Source organism: Pan troglodytes, chromosome 21 (assembly GCF_028858775.2).
Source record: "Pan troglodytes isolate AG18354 chromosome 21, NHGRI_mPanTro3-v2.0_pri, whole genome shotgun sequence".
In the NCBI taxonomy this organism is placed as follows: domain Eukaryota; kingdom Metazoa; phylum Chordata; class Mammalia; order Primates; family Hominidae; genus Pan; species Pan troglodytes.
In genome coordinates this window covers 8,282,172-8,305,428 of record NC_072419.2, presented here as the reverse complement: position 1 = coordinate 8,305,428, position 23,257 = coordinate 8,282,172, and the positions used below count along the sequence as shown (strand labels likewise).

Here is a 23,257-nt window from a genome sequence, read left to right as displayed (position 1 = left end):
TCAGATACCCGTTGTTACTGCACACCTACCTATTCTTGTTTCACACGTGACTTTGTTTTATGGATTTACTTTCTTTTCATTATCTCCATAAGGTTACTAAATATGTTAATGTTGAAAATATTTTCACATTTTATATTTTTATTTTCTGAGGTATTATTTTCTAAGATGTTATTTTCATTGCTGTTTTTGTTTTTTAGTTATTGTTTTTGAATTTATTATGATGTTGCTTTTCCCCAAATCTTTAGTGATTACTGCTTTCACTGTCATCTTTCCAGGAATAATGCCCTGAGTGATCATGGGCTGTCAGCACTTTGTGGAACATGGCACCTATCGCAACCTTGCTGTGGAGGCTGTGCCTAATTGACGTTATGGCTTCTTCTCTGCTTCCTTCCTGAGAGATATCTCTCCCTTCTTATGAGAGGTGTCATAGTGAAGGCCATGGAGTGTGAAGGCCATGGAGTGTGACAACCTGTGTTCTAGTTCTAAAAGCTGGATGATGTTGAGCAAATTTATCATTGCCTGTGTGCTTCAAGTTTCCTCCCCTGTAAAAGAAAGTTAATGGTAGTGCTAATCTCATGGGACCAGAGTGAGGACTTAATGAGGTAACTGACATGAAATGCTTATTACAGTATCTGGAGCACAGGACATCTGCAATAAACAACAGCTGCTATTACACTTCATGTCATATATAGAGACTAGCTTATTGTTTTAAAGTATAATTTGACATCGATTAACATGATTTTATCATTTTTATATTGACCTCTGTGGGTGTGGAGCAGGAGGTGATGATTTCACCCTCTACGCATCTGCCACATTGAAAAAGAAATTTGGATGGAAAAGAAGTGATGACTTTCACAATCTCGTTTGACAATTACTCATGATAGGTGAAGGACCGTAAGCCCAGCCTGGGAAAGAGAGATTTCCAGACAGGTCTTTCTTAGTTATAGATGATGGAGGAGAAACCATTTCTCCTAACAAGGTAATTTTTCTAAAGCACAAGTATATCAGGGAAGCAGTGAACTCATCCTCTACACAAATGTAATTAGAGCCATAATTTTTGGTTATAATTAAATATGAGTCAAGCCTTCTGTATGGTTCATATTACTCTTACCATATCACTACAAGGTGCATGTTATAACTTCATTTACATATAATTAAATTAAGGCTTAGAGAAGTCAAGTGTCTTGTTGAAAGTCACACAGCTGGATATTGTAAGAAAAGGAATTCATCTACAGATTGACAAGAAGCAGGTGCAGAGGATCCAGAGGGAGCAACTGATCTCAGATTGGCAGGGGTAGTCCAACTACACCATATAGGCTGGGTCCCAGCTTGTGGGAAGCTGGGAGAAGGCCACTGGTGGGAAACTCGGCATGTGGTAGGAATCTGTTTAAAAGCAATATTTTGAGTTCCTCTCTTCACCTGGCACCATGAGTATCAATAATGACCTACTGAGTCTCAGGCATGTATAGTCATTATCTCCTTTGATGTCCACTAAAACATGGCAGTGAGACTTATTATCCCAAGTTTAGAAGGCAAAACTGAACCTAGGCAGGCCCAGTAACTTCCCCGACTCCTTAGCAGACCCTCTTGGTCGGGGTATTTATTCTCCATCCCTCCTCAGTTCCCATCTGAACACAGTGGTGAATGGAATAGGTGTTCTGTGTGCAGAGCAAAGAGTATTGAAATGGATGTGACTGCTCTAGGAATCTGCCCTCCATATTCTCCCCCATCATAATCGTATCCCCTTTCCATAACCCATAATTCCCACCTCACCCCACAAAACAGATCTTTATTACCCTAACCCCACTTCCTCTCCTGGAAGAAGTCAGGAAATAATTCCTTCTCCTGGGTGCAGGCACATGAAAGTGCTACGGGCCACATGAGACTGAATTTGGGCTAAGTTTTGCCAGTTTTACTGATAAAAGTTTGGAATAGGGAAACATTTCAAGAGCAGACCTGGTTTCTCTCCAACATTGAGCAGGTCCTGTGATCCCTCCTCCTGTCCCCAAATGAGTAGTACTTGGTTGTGGCTGGTGCAGAATGAGACCACAAGCCAGCCACATCCTAAGAGCTTGAGATGGAGAGTTTAGGAAACATTTCATAACCACAGGTCCTTCTTGGCTTAAGAGCACCAAATGGCAAGTCTCCAAGAAGACATAAAGATGGGGATAGGAGCCATGGAAGGAGTACAGACCCCAGGTGGGAAGGAAGCATTATTTCTGCTAAGCCTGTCTGATTCTCCTGAAATGGAGCATGCGTAACTGCTTGCATTGTAGCTGCTTGCTGTGCCTGATTTCTATCTCACAATCCAGAAGCAGGTTACTGCCTCACTCCATCACATCCACTTCCTCTTGAACTGAGGGAGGCAGGGCTTGTCTTCTCTCCTCAGAGCAGACTCTGCAATCTTCCCAGCACAGACGTTTGGACAGAGCAGGCTCCTGAGGTCTCCAGAATGCCCGTCCCAGCCTCCTGGCCCCACCTTCCTGGTCCTTTCCTGCTGCTGACTCTACTGCTGGGACTCACAGGTGAGCATTGCCTTCAGTTAAAATCTTTTTCCCTGCTCACTGAGCCATGGCCTGTCCCTGGACTTTCAGGGATTCCAGACAATGACAAGTGCTGCCAAGAAAGGCCAAGGATTAGGGCTTGACTGAGAGCAGAAAATCAGGGAGCTGGGTGCTTTCTCTGTGGATCTGCAGCTGGCTACCAGAGGCATTGAACCACAGGACGATTCAACCACCACCACAACAATTACTTACATTTTGATAATATTTCAATTGACAAAGCAGAGAAGAATCATTATTTAAATCCTTACCAGTTCTGAGGCCCTAGGCCAAGTGAAATGCCCAAGGTCACAGAGTGAGCTCAGAGACAGCCTAACAGGGTTATGTGGCTCCAGGCCCAGCCCTCTCTCTTCACCACTCTGAGGAGGTGAAGTCTGTAATGGTGCTCATTTGAGATGGCCCGTGGTGCAGTGTGTCCTGGGAATGTTCAGCCACCGTCCTAACTAAGGGTGCTCTCACTTTGTCCTCTGTTTCCCCATGCTCCTCCCGCCCCTGTGACCTGATTCTTACCACCCATTTCTCTGTGACCTCTTCCTCTTTAAGAAGTTCCACATTTGCTGCTTACTGGGTCCTATATTCCTTTCCTAGGGCTTCCATAACAAAGTACTGCAGGCTGGGTGGCTAAAACTACAGACATTTACTTCCTTGCAGTTAGGGAGGCTGAAGTCCAAGATCAAGGTGTTGGCAGGGTTAGTTTCTACTGCAGTCTCTCTCTTTGGCTTATACAGGGCCATTTTCTCTCTGTGTCTTAAACACATGATCTTCCTCTGTGTGTGTCTGTGTCCTCACCTCCTCCTCTTATGAGAATATCAGTCATGTTGGATTAAGGCCCACCCCAATGACCTCATTTAACTAAATTACTTCTTAAAGACCCTGTCTCCCAAACTGTAACATTCAGAGGTGCTGGGGATTAGAGCTTCAACACATGCATTTTGTGGGACACATTCAGCCCATAACAGGTACTGCAACCTCCCTTGGTTCTCTTAACTGTCCTATGGATAATTTCTTTCCCCTTCCCCAAGACAGGCAGGACTGTAGAGCCTTTCCTGGTGCAGTTGGGAGAGCCCTGCTGACCCCAGAACCACAGGGCTGGGCACAGCAGCCTCTCAATTCCCCACTGGGCCCTGCTGTGATGTCACCTCACAGGCCCTAGAGGGCAGGGGTCTCACTTTTCAAATTATTTTTCTTACACATACACTGTACCCAAATGACAGCAGTAAGAGTTTAACAATTGAGCTCTTCCTACCATGTAGACACAGTTATTATCATTTTGCCTGTTTTATCTCCACTGATCCTCACAACATCCCTGTGTGTAAGCTACAACTATTATCCCCTCTTTCCAAACAAGGAGCCGGGCAGAGGGAGTCACTTGTCCATTCATTGTTGCCTACCTCAGTCAGTGGAGCAGCTGGGATTCAAGTCCAGGTCAACCGGCTCCAGAGTTCATTCTTTTAGTCATGTTATACTACTAGCAGAAATATTAGAAAACGCAGGGAAGTAAACATAGAATTAATTATTACCTACCACACTGGTTAGCAATAACCAGAGTTACAACTGTGTTGGATGTACTTCTAAATTTCTAAATAATGTGTTGGATGCGTTCTATGGGCCAAATATTTTACTGAGATTTTAACGTGTGTTGTAATCATATTTAACACACAAAACAAACTTATATACTGTCACAATAGGACACACTTTGATATATATTTATGAACGTGTGTATCTATATGTGTGTGTACATATACATATATGTGTGTGTATATGTATTTGCAAATGTGTGTACATATATGTGTGTGTGCATATAAGTAAGTGTACATGCACACACAGGAGATTTCATTTTTTATAATTGTTTCTCCAAGTTTCTAATGTCAATGAAATTTTTAACACATTATTGTATTTTTAGTTCACAAAACTATATATACTTATCATGTATAGCATATTAATGAAATATGTGTACACTTCAGAATGACTAATTTGAGCCAATTAACATATGCACTGCCTTCTATATTTATCATTTTTGTGGTGAGATCTCTTAAAAACTGCTTTCAACAATTTTTGAGAATACAAATCGTGTTATGAACTATAGACTCCATATTATGCAATAGATTTGCGGAACTAATTTTTCCTAACTAAATTGAAATTTTGTATCCTTTGACCAATATCTCCCCAGATGCACCCCCTGCCTAGTGCCTGGCAACCACTATTCTACTGTCTGCTTCTATGAGTTCAACATTTTAAAATTCCACATATGAGGGACATTATGCAGTATTTGTCTCTCTGTGCCTGGCTTTTTTTACTTAGCATAATATCTTCCAGGATCATTTATGTTGTTGGAAATGACAGGATTTCCTTCTTTGGTCAAGCTGATTAGAATTCCATTGTGTATATGCCACATTTTCTTTCTCCGTTTATCTACTGATGGACGCCTTGGTTGATTCAATATCCTGGCTATTGTAAATAATGCTGCAATGGACATGGGAGTGCAGACATCTTTGTGACATGCTGATGTCATTTCCTTTGGATATATGCGCAGTGGTGAGATTGCCAGATCATATGATAGTTCTATTTTTAATTATTTGAGACGTCTCCATCCTGTTTTTGCTAATGACTCTGTTAAATTGCATTCCCACTAACTATGTGCAAGAATTCCCTTTTCTCCACATCCTCTCCAAAACTAGTTATCATCTTTTTTATAGTAGCCACTCTAACAAGTGTGAGATGATAGCTCACTGTGGTTTTAATTCGCATTTATCAGATGAATAGTAAGGTGAGTATTTTTATAGGTCTGCTGGCCATTTTAATGTCTTCTTTTGATAATTGGCATTTAAGATCTTTGGCCCATGTTTTAGTTGGATCATTTTCTTATTATTGAGTTGTTTCACTTCCTTACATATTTTGTATATTGACTTTTCATCAGATGTATGGCTAGCAAGCATCTTCTTCCATTCTGCTGGTTGTCTTTTCACTCTGTTGATTGCTTCCTTGGCTGTGTAGAAGCTTTTTAGTTTTTTGTAATTTGTCTATTTGTAATTTGCCATTTGTCTATTTTTCTTTTGTTGCCTGTGCTTTGGAACTCATATCTGAAAATTCATCGCCCACACCAATGTCATGGCACTTTTATTCTAGTACTTTAACAGTTTCAGATCTTACATTTAAGACTTTAATACGTTTTGAGTTGATTTTTGTATGTCATGTGAGATGAAGTTCTAATTCATTCCTCTAAACATGAATATCCAGGTTTCCCAACGCCACATTTTGAAGAGATTGACCTTCCCCATTGTGTCTTCTTGACATTTCATCAAAAGTCAATTGAGTGTTGATGTGTGAGTTTATTATGGGGCACTCTGGTCTGATCCATTGGTCTATGTGTCTATTTTTATGCCAGTGCCATGCTGTTTTGATTACTATGGCACTGTAGTCAATTTTGAAATCAGGCAGTGTGATGCCTCCAGTCTTTTTGCTCAAGATTGCCTTTTCTATTCACAATTTTCTTTTTTTAATTATTATTATACTTGAAGTTTTAGGATACATGTGCACAATGTGCAGGTTAGTTACATATGTATACATGTGCCACGCTGGTGTGCTGCACCCATTATCTCGTCATTTAGCATTAGGTATATCTCCTAATGCTATCCCTCCCCCCTCCCCCCACCCCACAACAGTCCCCAGAGTGTGATGTTCCCCTTCCTGTGTCCATGTGCTCTCATTGTTCAATTCCCACCTATGAGTGAGAGCATGCGGTGTTTGGTTTTTTGTCCTTGCGATAGTTTACTGAGAATGATGATTTCCAATTTCATCCATGTCCCTACAAAGGACACGAACTCATCATTTTTTATGGCTGCATAGTATTCCATGGTGTATATGTGCCAAATTTTCTTAATCCAGTATATCATTGTTGGACATTTGGATTGGTTCCAAGTCTTTGCTATTGATCTATTCACAATTTTCTATGGCTAATGTGAACTTGAGGATTGTTTTGTCCATTTCTGAGGAAAATGTCATTAAAATTTTACTAATAATGAATTGAATCTTTAGATCTCTCTGGGTAGTATGTACACTTTTAACAAAAGTAATTATCTAATCCACAAGCATGAATATCTTTCCATTATTTGCCTTCTATGTTTTTTTTCATCAGGGCTTTACAGTTTTTTGTGTGGAGTTCTTTCATGTCCTTCATTAAATTTGTTTCTCGCTATTTTAGCTTTTTTGATAGTAATCATAAATAAGATTGTCTTACTGATTTCTTTTTCCAATAATGTCGTAATAATGACAGTAATCAATATTCATGATAAATAGGTAAATTAAATAGTAAATTAGTCAGTCATAAGTGAAAATAAAATAAGGTATGTGTACATAACTTTTATAATCTTATAGAAGTTTTCATAAATTCCTATTAGTGATGTATTTTGTCACAAAAAGATGTCCACATTTCTCAAATGCTGTTTTGCATCAAATGAGATAATCATGTGTTTCTTCTCTTTCTTCTATAAATATAGTGTATTACATTGTTTGTCATTTGTATATCGAAACATTCTTGTATTCCAGGAATAAATACCACTTGCTCATTGTGTATATTCCTTCTAATATGCTGCTGAACTCAGCTAGTGTTTGGTTGAGGATTATTGCATCAACAAACCCAGTAATAATAATGCCAACTGTTAACAGAAAGGTGTGCCGCTCTACCTGGCAGTGATCTTAGTTTTGTGTTTTCATGGAAGTTTAGATTCCAGTGGGCTCCATTTCAGATAAGCAGAGCCTGGCTTTGGGACAATTTATGGTTAATGATTACAACAGGAGAGTATGCTCCCCAGATCTGGAAGCAGGGAGAGCCCAACAGATAACCAGAAATTCATTGTTATAATGGAGTATAGCAAAGGCCGAGAGGGGCATTATATTTGCATCAAAAGGCCCTGGGGAAAATGTATGGTCATTGTGAGTGGTTTAGAGACTTCAAGACGCATGAAAGACATTGCCAAAATCTCTGCTTTTAGCTTGTTTATTTGAAGACACTAACAGGAGTGCTTGTTGATTTTAATTTATAAGTAAAATTTGTAAATGAAGAGTACGTTGCCACTGGCAACCCAAAACAACTTAGAGGTGCTGGATTATGTGACATTAATATGTGTATCACTTGAATCTCCTTTGAAAAAGTTGTTATCAATGTTATGTCATCCTGTGCCCTTGAAGAAAGGTGGATGTCATTACTGATATTGGAAAAGGATCTACACCTTAGCATAGAGAGTCTTGATAGCACTCCAAAAGGCAACACAGAGCTGTACACAGCACAGCACAAGAAAGCCAACAGGGTAAAAAGCCTTCTCAAATTAAAGTAGCCAATCAGAGTAGCAAATCAGTAAGGCAAGAACAGTCAAAGAGTGTCTCCTAGGAACTTTCCACCCCAGTTTAGAATGATTCTATGCTCATTGCCATTAGTGTTGAAAATGGTATAGTAAGTCCTGCTGGTTGAGTCTTAAAGGATCACTCTAACATGGCCATGAAAAGTTCATGTAGAGAGGCACATGCAATGGAATGATTTATTCTATTCACAGGTGTTAGAGAAGGGGTAGGGCATGCCACACAGGAAGCCATGTGGGAGGAGCGCCAGGGAGTAGGCTCAACCAAGCAGATGGGAAAGCAAGAGAAATGTGAAGCAATTACCTTTACCGGGAGTCATGGTGGAGGACACAAAGAAAAAGCATGATGCGTTTTACTAGAGTGTTTCAGTGTCACTAGGTCACAGTAGAGGAGAACAAGAAGAGGAATTGCGGCAGGGACCAGCATTGTCCCACTGGTTACCTCGTCATGTATTTAGGGTGCTCACAGCTTGTTTGTGGGATATTGAGGCATCAGGAAAATGTGAATTTTTAAAAATGTACATATAACTGGACATCTTTATTTCTTCATACAACTTTTAATTGCCATGTAGCATCCTTTCATTTCCACCTGAAGCACTCCCTTTAGCATTTTTTATACATAAGGTTTAGTGGTAATGGACTCTCTTTGCTTTTATTTATCTGAGAATATCTGAATTTCTCCCTCATGTTTGAAGAACAGTCGTCTTCCCAGGTATAGAATTCATGGTTGACAGGTTTTTCCCACTTTCAGCATTTTAAACATATCATCCCGCTGTCTTCTGGCCTCCAATGCTTCTGAAAAGAACTCAGTTGATAAGTCTTATTGAGGGTCCCTTGAATGTAAGAAATCACTTCTCTCTTGCTGCTTTCAGAATTCTCTCTTTGACTTTGGTTTTTCAAGAGTTCGATTATGATTTGTATTATTGTGGATCTCTGAGCTTATCCTTGAGTTAAATTTGCATTTCCTCTGCATCTTAAATTTCTAGATTTATGTATTTTATCAAGTTTGCAGACATTTTGGCCATTATGTCTTCAAATAATCTTCTGCTCCTTTCTTCCCCTTTTATTCCCCTGGGACTCTAATAATGTTATTTTGATCCATTTGATAATGTCCCACAATTCCCTTAGATTCTATTCTCTTTATTTCTTTTTTCATCCATACCTCAGTCCAATAATTTCAATTATCCCATCTTCCAGTTTTCTGATGTTTTTCTACCAGCTCACACGTGTTGGGGAATCCCCCTAGTGAACTCTATTTATTGTACTTTCAACTCCTATGTTTCCATTTGATTTCTTTTTGTAATTTTAATTTCTTGATATTCTTATTTTGTTAATGCATGTATAATCCTGTGGTTTTAGTTTTTTGTCCATTGTTTCCTTTACCACTTCAAACTTTTTTTTCTTTGTTTGTTTGTTTGTTTGAGATGGCATTTTGTTCTTTTTGCCCATGCTGGAGTGCAATGGTGTGATCTCGGCTCACCACAACCTCTGCCTCCCAGGTTCAAGCAATTTTCCAGCCTCAGCCTCCCAAGTAGCTGGGGTTACAGGCGTGCATCACCATGCCGGACTAATTTTGTATTTCATAGAAATGAGGGTTTCTCCATGTTGGACAGGCTGGTCTCGAACTCCCGATCTTAGGTGATCTGCCCGCCTCAGCCTCCCAAAGTGCTGGGATTAAAGGCGTGAGCCACCGTGCCCAGCCCCATTTCAAACATTTTTAAGACAGTGGTTTTAACATCTGGGTCTAGCATCAGGGTGGACACGATATATAAGAAAGGTCCTTACAAGAAGGAGGAAGGAGATTAATTCCTAGAGAAGGATATGTGAAGATGCAAGCAAGAGGTTAGAGTGATGGGAAGATGTAACTGTGAGAAAGTAATGTGGGCAGCTTCCAGAATTTGGAAAGGCAAAAAATAGAGCCTCCAGAAGACACATAGCTTTACTAACAGCTTTTTAAAAAATGTGTACATGTAAAGCTTAAAACATGATGCTTTCATGTACATGTATTTAGTGAAGCAATTGGACACACCCAGCATCTCCCATAGTTACCCTGCACGTGTGTGCATGTCAAGAGCACATAAAATATGCTTTTAACAAAAATACTGAATTCGACACAACATTTTTAATTGGAGGCCTCATATTGAACCTTCATGCTCTGGACTTCTTTATCAACCATCTGCAATTTGTATTTTTTGACCTACATCTCCCCATCACCTACCCCAATTTCATCCCTAGTCACCACTGTTTTATTCTCTACCAATGTGTATTTTTCTTTCGTCATTACTTCTTGGTTGTATCCCAGTAGCATTATTTTGGACTCCTGACCTCTGCAACTATAATATGATAAATTTCTTTTGTTTTATGACACTAAATTTTGGTAATTTGTCACATCAGTATTAGGAAATTAATGTAATCTGATTAAGCTATGGGTGAGCAATCACCAGGGGCTTAAAACAATATTGTATTTATATTTTAGGCCGAATGTTCACTGTGGGTCAGGATTCTGCATACAATGGTCATTCATGCATTCAGGCTGATGGAGCAAACACTGTCAGAGTCTTGTGGGTCTCTGTGGAAAAGAGAGCTTAATCCATAGGTGCTCTTGCAGTTGAACATACAGCCCACAAATTATACCCATCACTTCTGCTCACAACTCAATGGTCCAAAGACGTCATATGGCCTTGTATGATCAATGCAATGGTCCAGAAAGTGCAACACCCTATGAGGCCAGAGAGCAGAGGATAATGTATTTTCCAAAGCAGACACTTCCAAGGAGGGTTCAGGAGCTCCCCCCATATCCTCAATCCAAAGTGCTACCTTAAAACTGAAACTCTGTGCTTCCATGTCTTTACGTGTAATACAGTCATATGTTATAGGCTTGTTTTGAGGGTTAAATGAGATAATATACACACTGTGTTGAGCTCAAGGCCTGCTCTTGGTGTGTACCCAGTCAATGAAAGTCATTGATAAACACTTGAGGAAACACAGAGGATCAGGTAAGGATGAAAAAATGATTGCTTTGTGCTCCTTTCCAGGAGTGTTGGGTGAGGAGGAGCTGCAGGTGATTCAGCCTGAGAAGTCCGTGTTGGTTGCAGCTGGAGAGACGGCCACTCTGCACTGCACTGTGACCTCCCTGATCCCTGTGGGGCCCACCCAGTGGTTCAGAGGAGCTGGACCAAGCCGCGAATTAATCTACAATCAAAAAGAAGGCCACTTCCCCCGGGTAACAACAGTTTCAGACCTCACAAAGAGAAACAACATGGACCTTTCCATCCGCATCAGTAACATCACCCCAGCAGATGCCGGCACCTACTACTGTGTGAAGTTCCGGAAAGGGAGCCCCGACGACGTGGAGTTTAAGTCTGGAGCAGGCACTGAGCTGTCTGTGCGTGGTGAGTACAGCGTGGGCCTCCTTCGTCCCCTGGTGTGTGACAATAACTCAATAATTACATTATCCATTCTTGGAGCAACAGCCAGGTGTGGTGGTGGCTGAGCAGCCACCCTTTCATGAACTGATGTCACCCTTTCTCCAGATCACATGAGTTGAGGCTTGGAGATGTCATGGCAGTCACTCGAGGCTCCACGGCTTGTAAATGATGGGACAGAAGGCATCCCCAGTCTGCGGCTCTACAGCTCTTGTGTTTCCAAATCTGACCCAGCCCTTTGGTTTCACAGATGAGGGAACCGACAATTTGAGTGACTTGTCCAGGCACAGCACTGGACCTTGCCTTCTGCCTCCAGAGAACGCTTCCCCCTCAGGGAGGCCAAGTCTCTTCTTTATGCAGCAGGCACTCACTGAGACCCCACTGTGTGCCAGGCTCTGCCCTAGATGCTGTGTAAACAGCAGTGAATGAAACAGCCCAAAGCTCTTCCCCACCAAGCTTACATTCTCTTCCCTTCTAATGAGGAGAAATCCATCCAGGGCATGGAGAGGGTAAATTGTGTTTTTCTTTATTTAATCTTCAGAAACATCACATGGGGAAGATTCCTGGGAGGCACAGATTCACTGTTGAATCTGATGGCCTTGTGGAAGGAGATGCCAGTAAGTTTGGCATTTACTGTGGGTCCATTTGGGAAACCCTTCTGCGATTTGGGGACTGAGTCACACAGTTACCATGGGCTCTGAGCAGAGCTTCATCATCTCAGAATGTCCCTCACCTCAGGAAAGAGGTCCCACATGTGGGTGACTTAGGGGTTTCCCATATAAGGCTGAAACAATGCTTATCTGGGGTTTCCTCCCAGAGGCCCAAGAGCTTTGTCCTAACTCCTGAATTCTGAAATGTCAGCACAGGAAGGACCTTCAGACCATCCGGCCCAACCCCCTTTACAGATGGGAGACTGAAGCCAAGACATGACAGGGGCCTTGTCCTTGGTCACAGGGCCAGTTAGTGACAGAATTGGACCCAGAATCCATATCTGAATCGAGACAGTCTCCTTCATTCACCAGTATTAGACACTGTCTCCATAGAAGAGCCAGGTGCATCATAGGTGCTAAGTAAAAGCTCCTCAAACAGAACCACGTGTCAGGTAGCCAGCATTTCTCTTTTCATCAGTCTCCCAAAGGTTCAGAATGCACCTCACATTCAGACACTAAAGCTCGTTGCTGATTGGAAAACTTCTCCCAAACGTACACCCTATCGTTCCATATGGAGATTCCATATCCGGACATAAAGGCTTGCTCCATTATCTAAAGCTGCAGAATACTCCAATTAATGGAAATATCAAATTTTATTTTACAGTCTTCTGTCAATGGACATGTAATTTATTCCCAACTTTGAGCTACTACAGCAATCCTTCAGTGGATGACCTTGTACATGTTTCACCCTCTTCAGATGGGAAATTCCAACTGGAAGTGACTTTCCTAGGTCAGAAGATATGTGTGTCTTCATATTTGAGAAAATTGCCTAATTTCCCTCCTACATGATGTAGCAATCAGGGCTCCCCACAACCCTTGAACTTAGGTGGGGAAGGTGGCTTTATCCTGATTGTGCAGGTATCACAGGCAAAGACACAGAAGTTTCCAGGTGGTGCCTCCCCAGCCCAGGCAATCACAGTCAGTAAGTGGCTCACATGTGACTCAGATTGGCTAACTCATAGTAGGGTGCTCACCCCTCTTAGCCATGCTGTGGGCCTAAATGATTCTCTTGATGAGACAGGAGGGAGGCAGGGAGGAGGCCAGAGACCAGCAGTTGTGCCAGAGTCTCCTTAAAACCAGTGCTATGAGGGAGGAGCCATTTGTTGCCTCCTTTAAAGATGAGGACACTGAGGCTCAGAGAGGAGACCCGAGTGGTGAGCAGGTTGGGGAGCCAAGGTTTCATCCCCACCAGGCAGACTTACAGCCCCTGTCTCTGCAGCACTCACTCAGCTTTACTTTTTAAAGTGTGGAGTAATGCCCCAACCTTCTCTTTCCAAACACTTGCATTATTCAGTTATACAGCAAAAAGTATTAAAAACAAAACAGACTGAAATATTTGTGAAAAGAATAAAAATATGGGATAATTCATAAAGACCTAAAGAGAGACCTCTGTGTATCTGTAAAGTCTGGGTTAAAGATAGATCTGTGTTTTTGGGGGGAAGCATCTTCTGTGTTTGATCCAGAGCAAAACTGCTTCCATCGCCCCATTGAATCCTGGCGACATCCCAGGAAGTAGAAACGCCGTCCTCCTATTTTGCAGATGAGGACCTGGGTGTGTCAGCCCACCTGTCTCGTGGGCTGAGCAGCCTGGTTGCAGCTCTCACGGTGGTGCCACTTTGCCATTGATCCCTGTATTGGCTTCTATAAATGCCCTCTCTGAGGTTAGTGAGCTCTCCGGGGGAAGCCAGCTAGGACCAGTTAATAACATGGAGGGAGACCAATCAGTAATTTTGTTCCTATGCCCAGATTGGTGGAAGTCTCCCTGTGTGGAGAGGACTTTGAACTCAGGCCTGGACTTCCCTCTGGGCCCTGCCCCTACACTGTTTGACCTCACATGGGTCCTCACCTCTCCCAACCTTTGCATCCTGCTCTGTAAAATGAGAATAAGGACACCGCCCTCATTAATCCTTCCACATTATTGGAAGGATAAAAAATAATGTCTCAGAAGGTTCTTAACGTGTCACACACTTATCGTTAGTGACTGTCATCTGAGTCATGTCTCCTGATTATCGATGCTCCTTTTGTAGCCAAACCCTCTGCCCCCGTGGTATCGGGCCCTGCGGCGAGGGCCACACCTCAGCACACAGCGAGCTTCACCTGCGAGTCCCACGGCTTCTCACCCAGAGACATCACCCTGAAATGGTTCAAAAATGGGAATCAGCTCTCAGACTTCCAGACCAACGTGGACCCCGTAGGAGAGAACGTGTCCTACAGCATCCACAGCACAGCCAAGGTGGTGCTGACCCGCGAGGACGTTCACTCTCAAGTCATCTGCGAGGTGGCCCACGTCACCTTGCAGGGGGACCCTCTTCGTGGGACTGCCAACTTGTCTGAGACCATCCGAGGTAGAGGACCCTCACCCAGCCCAAGCCCACACCTGACCGCCTAGCCCACCCCCCACCCCCCTCCACTCATCCAGCTCTACTCTTGCTCCAGGGCTTGAAATGCCTGGAACCTAAATTCCTAACTACCCACCTCCCATGCCCCTAGATGTGCCAGCCACTTACTAACATTTTAATGGCAGCGGCTGGGCGACCACACCACCCACCAGCTGCCAAGGACTGTGCTAGCCGTTTCATTTATTTCACTGATCGCAAACACAGTTAATGAGCACCTACTATGAGCTAAGCCTCTATGTGCTTGGTGATTTTCTTTATTTTGCTACAGTTACAACATTCCAACTGCATGCCGGGGTTGTGCTTATAGATTTCCCTCATTCTTAGCCTAGTAGGAGCTACCAGTCCTTGAGCACCTACTGTGTGCTGGCCGTTGTGCTTAGTAATTTCATTCATATGCAAAGAGCACCCTCAATGTCTGAGCACCTGCTGCATGCCTAGCACTGTCCTGGTGATGCCCTCACCGTGGTGGGGGAGCTACGTTATGGAGCCCTCCCTGCGATCTGTCTGTGCCACAAGGTCAGAGCTTCTGCCCTGTGCTGTTTCAGTTCCACCCACCTTGGAGGTTACTCAACAGCCCGTGAGGGCAGAGAACCAGGTGAATGTCACCTGCCAGGTGAGGAAGTTCTACCCCCAGAGACTACAGCTGACCTGGTTGGAGAATGGAAACGTGTCCCGGACAGAAACGGCCTCAACCCTTACAGAGAACAAGGATGGTACCTACAACTGGATGAGCTGGCTCCTGGTGAATGTATCTGCCCACAGGGATGATGTGAAGCTCACCTGCCAGGTGGAGCATGACGGGCAGCCAGCGGTCAGCAAAAGCCATGACCTGAAGGTCTCAGCCCACCCGAAGGAGCAGGGCTCAAATACTGCTCCTGGTAAGGTTACTTCAAATTTTTAAATTTTATCTTTTTCTTTCATGTTAAAATTAATATTTATGTTTGTCATAAAATAAGCTAGAAGTCTATAAATATAAAGTAGAATTTTAAAGTCAGCATCATTCTCCCAAATCTCACCCTCCAAGAGTCATCACTATTAAAAGTTTGAGGTACAACCTGACAGATTTTTTGACATAAATGTGTACTGAACGAGGAAGAAAGGAGGCAAGGGGATCATGTGTTCATCACGTTCTGCATCTGGCTTTTTACCCCTGACAGTTGTTACATTCCTGTTTCTCATCAGCCACCCTGTCTCCTTCCTACTCCTTCTGACCTCTGCCTTGTCTGTTCCTTCCTAAACTTTTCCATTCATATCTGTGACCTGCCCCCTGCAGACTCCTGCATCTGCTGTATGAATTTCAGAAAGACATGTGGAGTTTAAGCCTGGACCACGCCCCCAGGTGACCATGAGTGGTCAAAGCAAGGGCCTCCTTTGGGTCCCGATGGTGATATTTGACCAATAACAATCACAATGGCTCTCCGCAGATTTATTATGTGCAAGTTTCTGTTCATCTATGATCTCCTTTCCTGCTTCAACCATCCAGCGAGTCTGGAGTTTTACAGAAGGGGAAACCAGGACTTGGGAAGCAATGGGGGATATTGTTGAAGACAATTAGATCAAGGCATTAGACCAGATGACTGGTCCAAACTAGTTAAGGTAAGTCTGAGGTCCTGAGGACAGGGTCACTACCAGCCTATAATGCAAATTTATGCTAATTTGAGAAACGTCTCTTTCTGCTGGGCATCGTCCCAAGGATGTCAATTTGGCCAGTGTTCTTCCCCCATCTATGACCAAAATATATCTTATTTCCCTCTCATATAATACCAGGAGGGGTGTCTATTCCAGAAGACTTTCAGAAGGCCCAGCCACAGACTCTACGGCGTTGGCTTTATCTACTGGGTCAATGCTGGGTCGCTGATTTGTCTGCTGGAAGAGTGAAGACAGGAAGTGGAGGACAACAATGTCCCCTATAATCAGAGATGTATGGAAGGTGCATGGTCACATCCACTGCTCACCCAGTTATGCGCCCACGCAGTTGCAAGAGGAGTCCGCAATTGGGTGATCTGATAATAGAGGACATTTTTTACAAAAACAATATCATTATAAACTTCATAAAATTTAAAATTTTATACCATTAAATTTCATTAAATTGTTAAAATAATTATCTCACATCACCTAAAATGGAGCATACATTCAAATTTCCCCAAATTTCTTTTGTAAACGTTTTTCTGTGCACCAGATTTGGTATTAATTTATCTGTAAATGTTTGCTAGTATTTCTCTATGAAATTACTGTACCTCAAGAATATGTTGGGGTACTTTAAAATTATGAATTCACTTTCCTCAATAGTTTAGGGCTATTCACATTATTCATTTCATATTGGGTGAGATCTGGCAACTTGTGCTTTCCAAAGAGTTTTTGGTCCATTTTATCTATGTCGTCATATTTCTGTGTGTAGAGTTGTTCATAATATCCCTTATGATCCTTTTGATGTCTGCAGGGTCTGTAGTGATAGCCCTCGCTTCATCCTGATATTTAAAATGTGCCATTTCTTTTTTCTTCATCATCAGCCTTGCTATAATTTTTTCCCATTTTATTGATCCTTTCAAAGGATCAGCTGCTTCAGTTGGTTTTTGTATTGTTTTTATATTTTAATTTCATTAATTTTCTGCTCTCTTCTCTTTTTTATTAATTCCTATCTCCAGCTTGCTTCGGGTTTATTTTGCTCTACTTCTTGTAGTTTCTTGAAGTGGGGATTTATATTAGTGAATAGACACTTTTTCTCTTTTCTGTGTCATTTTTTTTGTCATGTTCTATGGCTGGGAGCTCATATTGTGGGGGTGGGTCCCAGGTGCCTGGCCTCACGGCTGTTCCTCAGTCCTCAGATCCCTAGCCAGTCTGCCTTCCTTTTTCACCTTGGAAGTTCTCCTATGCCTGCTCCTCATATTTCCAGAGTTCTTAGTCGTACTTCTCAAGGAGGAGCCGGAAGAGATGAATCTGCGCCATCTATCTGAAGCTGAATTTGCTTTTTAGACTTCCATCCACTCACTAGAGCTCTGACCAGGGCTGCCATTTTTGGGTGCTTTCAGTGTGCTGGATGTAGCATCCTTGCTCATGTGCTATGTCAGGAAATGCATTTTAGGTTGTCTGGGCTGGTACACAACATGCAAGATGCCTTATGTGACATACTGCACCAGCAGCGTGGCAGCCTAGTGAGATTGTGCACTAGGGTGTGGTGAAGGTTCTCTTTTGACCCACAGTCATTTTGCAGTTTGGCATTCTTTGTCCAAGTGATACTCAGAGTCAGGTTTGTGCAAAATTTACTTTTCCTTTTTTGTTTTTTCTTTTGGTTTGGGGAGGTTCGTTATAGAGATAATTAGTTATGCTGCTGCAACTGTCCCCAGAAACTCAGAAGATGGCTGATGATCTGTAAGTGCTTTGACCCAAACATTCTCTCCCACATCTCAGGGTCCCACAACTTCCCCATCAGGGCCCTAGCCCAGCATAGCAGCCCATTGAAGCTGAGATTCATCCACCTCTGTGGTTCTGCTACTCTTATAATGTTCTGGAACCCAATCTTCTATTCTTTCTGCCCTCTGGCTCCAGGAGATAACAATCTACACTGCTGCCAAGAAGTCCTCTGGTTTTTACACTGAGCCTTAATTCACGATAAGTTACTCTTAGCTTCTCGTCGTCTTTCCCCAAAGAATTGATGCCCAGCAACAGCCATCAAACACCTTAGTCCTCATAACTATCATTTCCCAATCCGGTTTCAAATGCCTGATGCCAAGGAATTTCCTTCCCACTTCACTGACAGTGAAAGTTTTATTAATTGCACTATAGCTGCAAGCCAGGGCCTGCCCAGCTCCATTCACTACCAGCCCTGGGGTCCTCATTGCCAGCTGATCTTGATGAGTGGTCAGTTTCCAAACTTGCATTTTAGAGTCTGCTTTTCAGACCATTTCCACTGTCAATTTTGCTAGGAGGCCAACTGGAGGTGGATACAAGAGTTCAGGAAGCATGCTAGAGTGCTGTCAGGGTCAATATGCCTGAGGGAGTGAGGCAGAAGTGTAGGAGAGGGACCTGCTGAGCCACAGTGCAGGCAGGACAAAGACCCAGCTGATTCTGCAGAGAAGCCAAGGGCTGAGAGAGTCCCTTAGAGTTTTGCTAATTGAGTAGAGAGGCGTGGCCTTCCTATTTTCAATTCAGCCAATCTTTCTATGGGCTGCCCCCTAGAAGGAGGAGTGCACTTGGAGAGTACAGCTCTCCTCAGGGGAGACAAAGTCCCAGAGAGCCACCCAGCTGAGAACTGCCGGCCTCCAACATTCCAGCCACATATGCTGAGATCTCCATTCCTTCCTTAAGGACCCATCAGCACCATTTTATTTCCCAGAAAACGTACATGAAAACAGAAGTAAACATATCTTCATTTGTTTGCTTTTAACAGCAAAAAAGTGCTCATTGTAAAAATGCAAAGAATCCAAATGTGTGCTTCCCCAGATCTGACTGTGTGTCCAACAGAGAGATTTCAGATGGCACCTGCTCTGGGGTTGATGTGAGCTTGATGTCTGAGTCCCTCCCAAGCGTGACAGTCATGCCAGGGTGTTTTCTATCCACCACAGTACATTAGGCCCAGCCCCTCAAGGGCCTCCCCAGCTCTCAAGAACATGGGGTCAACCCTCACCACTGGGGCTAAACAGAGCAGCCTGCAACTCTCTCACTCGGAAGCCATCTTCATATAACCAAAAAGCATGTTAGTTGCTTGCTGCATGTAGAATCCAATCAAGGAGCGCGAGGTCTGATACAAAAAAAAGTGAATTTATTCCAAAGCTAGGTTGGGGAAGGGACACAATGTGTCCTGCTTTCAAATGTGCTGCTTCCCCTTTGGAGAAGAAAGCAGACACTTTTATAAGGTAATGGGGATGGGAACAAGGGCAGGGGTCCCTCTACTAGCCTGGTGACTTAGCTACCTGACAGTTGAGGTGGCGCCATCCTGAGCAGAAGTAAGTTGCAAACGTGGCCAAGGGGGCATGCTTTCCATATGCCCTCCTGGTGGATGAAAGTCTGGAGGCTACCCCTGGAGGTGAAGTTTCCATGGTGGGTATGCTTTGGTGTGCCAACTCTCCAGGAGAGATCTGTCTTGGAGTATACAGAACAACTTGCCCTGCAGGGAATGTCTGGTGAGGGGGAGGTGAAAGGTTATATTTGCATTTCTGAAGGGCTAAGTAGGAAACTGGGAGCAGGGGGAAAGGGGAAAGAAAACAAAGAAAATAAACTGTCTTTTAGCAAACTGGGGGTACTCAGTTATACTCATGACACCTACTTTCCCTTTCGTAATTCTTCCTATGACCCTGGGAAATTGGACTTGTCTTGTTCAAAAGGACACAGTCTCAGGAATCATCCTAAGGGACATAATGATGGGCTTCCCTAAGTTTGGATGCGAGTAACCTTGTGACCCTCCCTAAATTCTCTGAGCCTCAATTTCCCCATCAGAATTGAATAATAATCCCTGCCCTACAGGCTTGTGAGGATCAAGTGAGGGACTCAGGTGCCACACATGAATGCATGAGTACACATTCTCTCCACTTCGTCCCTCCGGGAGGACAGCCTGGCAGCCTGGGACAGGGTAAGGGAATGAGGAACCTCTTTCCCTGGCTTCTGCCTTGGGTTGGAGCTAGGGTAGCCAGGGTAAGATGCAGTTTCAAAAGCTTTGGAGCATTGATGGTCCCAGGTAGCCTCAGGTGGGATAAGTGGGGGCCTCTGGGATGGCATCCTGGGTAGCCCCTTCCTAACTTCTCCTGTCTCCTGATTTCCAGGCCCAGCACTGGCTTCTGCTGCTCCACTTCTCATAGCTTTCCTCCTGGGCCCCAAGGTGCTGCTGGTGGTTGGTGTCTCTGTCATCTATGTCTACTGGAAGCAGAAGGCCTGACTGTAAGTGTGGGGGATGGATGCCTGACCAAGGGCTGCTCCAAAAGGGCAGGGCCAGGAGGAGGGCCCAGCCCACATATCATGCAGCATCAGGGTCAGTGGAGTTTAGAGAAGGTGACAGAGCTCCCTCAACATCCTCAGGACTCTCAGGGTCTCTAAGAGTCAGGACTCTAAGAGTCTCCCAACCCCAGGAAGTGTGTGAGTGCTTGAGGAGGTGAGCTATAGCCAGGGTGTTTAAAGGTTTTTACAGCACCCGAGGGGTCGCATGAGGAGGTGAGAAGAGGAGCATGAATCAGGGGCTGCTGAGTGGGTGGTCCCTTGCAGGCCATCTCTAGATTATTTGATGCTGATCTCCATGGGCCCAAAAGAATCCTCACTGTCAAGTCATGTTGAGAAACCACAAATGGGCAGCTCTTAGGGCTGTACCCATTCTGACCCTCTGTGTGCCTGAGTGGAAGCAATGAGGAGAGAGGCATCAAGACTCAGGAGGAGGGCTGAGCCAGCAGAGTCCTATCTCAGGGCTGCCTCTCCACTTGCAACAGGCATCCCAGAAGGAGACCAGCACCAGGAATACAACAGCCTCCCAGGAAATGTTTCTTAAATGATGAGCAGATGATTAAATATGGACATGTTACCCACAGCTCCTTCCCTCCTCCCCTGCCACATGGGACCCCCAGTCTCTCCTGCCTACTTCCTTCCTTGAATGGCTCTGACTGAGAGAAGGGGCTGGTGAGAAGCTTCCCCAGACTGAGCTCCAAACACCTCCCCTCCCAGGACATCTTCCTGCCCACAGGCTCCTGTTGCTCCTTTGCAGAGTCCTTGATTCTCCAGAGCAGTCTTCATTCATGGTCCTGAGCAGAGGCCATGGGATGGGGCTCTGGGGAGTGACTCATGACACCTCCCTAGGATGTGGGAAACACGCCAAATCTAAACACATCAGGACACCTCTCCTCCATCGTCTTGGACTCTCCGTAAGCCACAAACTGCAGTCCAGATTCTCAAGAGTTATTCTGCCTTCTGGATTCCTGCCTACCCAATTACCCAGCCTTGTTGAGATTCTCTATTGCCTCCTGAATACAAATTAACACTCATCCAGGTTTTAAGGAGAAAAATGATTATCCTTCCTCTTTGTTTATACATATGATATAATTTGGATATTTTTCCCTACAAATCTCAATGTGAAATTTCATCCCCTATGTTGGAGGTGAGGTCAGGTGGGAGGTGTTTGGGTCATGGGGATGGATTCATCATGAATGACTTGGTGTTACCTTGGTCTATTAGCACCCACAAGATCTGATTGTTTAAAAGTGCCTAGCAGCTCCCTCTTCTCTTTTTCTCTTCCTCTCTCCCCATGTTATGCCAACTCCACTTCACTGTCCACTGTGAGCAGAAGCACTCTGAGGCCCTCAGCAGCAGATGCAAGTACCATGCTTCTTGTACAGTCTGCAGAACCAAAAGCCAAATAAACCTCTCTTTATAAATTACCCAGCCTCATGTATTCTTTTATAGCACCATACATGGACTAAGACAGTGTCCTACTCCTCACACCTAGAAAGAAAGCATCTCTCCCTCCTCTCTCTGTGATGGAAACACTAGTTTTTCTATCATCCTGCAACCTTCCCAACTCTGTTGCTCATGGTAAAAATACTGTGACAGCCCTAAAGCTGTGAAGTCCTTCTTGATTTCTTCTTTGTTTATATCTCATATTCAGTTCTGCTTCAAAATGCTTATGTCCCCTGGTGAGATAGATGGTAAATGTTTGAAAGAAAACAGAAGGCTGAATTGTAGTGTTTGTCAATTTCTGTGGGGTGAATATCCCCAACATGGCCCATTTCAAGCTTCTAACACTTTAACAACTAGAATACACAATTCCTGAAAATTTAACAGTTGGTTCTCCTGAGCCAGTCCAAGCCTGCTCCAGCACACAAAGGAGTTGTACTCATAACCTGCACACCTCTCACCTCCACCACTCCTCCATGGTCCCAGCTAGCATCATCTCCTCCTGGACCACTTATAGAGCCTCTGATGGATTGCATTTTTCCAGCCTCAGTTATTTTTTGGAAAAGTCAAATCCTGTCATTCCTCGGCTTCTTCCCCGCAACAGCTGCGTGGCTCACTCTTCTGTCCTTCAGTTTATTAAAGGCAACTTATGTAAACCTCCCTATGTAAAATATCCATTTTCCTCTCCACCCTAGCATTCCAATGTCTCTTAATTTGATTAGCTTTTCTCCTTAGCACTGTATTATATTACTACATATATTATACTAAATACAGGGCAGTCCTCACTTTGCATGGCAGTGCAAGATTACAAAAACGACTGTGAAAATACTGAAACCCTGGAAAGCAACTCTACATCCAAAGGGGAATATAATGACTACTCTGTGGTCCTCATAATTTTTGTCAAAATATTAGAAAATATAATACTATCAGTTGCAAATGTGGACAGAAGGGAAAAATATTTAGTTTATGGTAATTCAAAGGATTAGAAACATTGAGGATTAAATTATTATTTCTTTGTAAAACATAGCAAGGATAGTTGGAACAGTGCTTGTCTTCTTGTATATTTCTGATATGGAACAAGCATAAGATGATGAGAACACTCTGGTATAATTTGAAATGGTCCCCTTTCTCCTTCCTCTTCAGGAAGCACTACTGAATATTTCTCTCATACCCACTATGAGGACCAATCAAGCTGCTGTAGGTAAAATTCACAAAAGTGTGGGAGTTCCCATGACTGGGTCCTCCTGAGTTTTTAGCTCAGACTGGTCCTCACTGAACTTATAGCAATTCACCATTCATGGTGCAGGTTTTCTGACCCCAGCACTCTTTCCCATGGAGGTTTCTAATTCAGGAAGTTGTAATTCTCCATATCACCCTGCTGTCTCTCTAATTTTGCCCTATGACCTCATTTCTCCGACAGATCTAAGAGCAGTTGTTGTT

At 43.6% G+C, this 23,257-nt stretch overlaps 1 protein-coding gene across 10 annotated transcripts in view; it reads left to right on the top strand.

Annotated features, from left to right (window-relative positions):
• The window catches only part of LOC129135302 (signal-regulatory protein beta-1), a 57,204-nt gene extending 35,403 nt beyond the window's left edge, over positions 1-21,801 (top strand). For 3 of the 10 annotated variants that reach the window (XM_063803303.1, XM_024352241.3, XM_063803305.1), the window contains 6 exons: positions 2,390-2,525; positions 10,951-11,307; positions 14,078-14,395; positions 14,995-15,327; positions 15,874-16,045; positions 20,206-20,285. In XM_063803303.1, coding sequence (XP_063659373.1) covers positions 2,390-2,525; positions 10,951-11,307; positions 14,078-14,395; positions 14,995-15,327; positions 15,874-16,004 — 1,275 coding nt within the window. In that variant the 3' untranslated portion in view covers positions 16,005-16,045; positions 20,206-20,285. Of the gene's footprint in view, positions 1-275; positions 2,526-10,950; positions 11,308-14,077; positions 14,396-14,994; positions 15,328-15,873; positions 16,046-19,909; positions 19,984-20,205; positions 20,321-20,859 lie in introns of those variants that run through there. The other 7 variants (XM_024352243.3, XM_024352242.3, XM_514798.9 and 4 more) reach the window with 7 other exon arrangements.
• Positions 21,802-23,257: the final 1,456 nt, after the last annotated feature.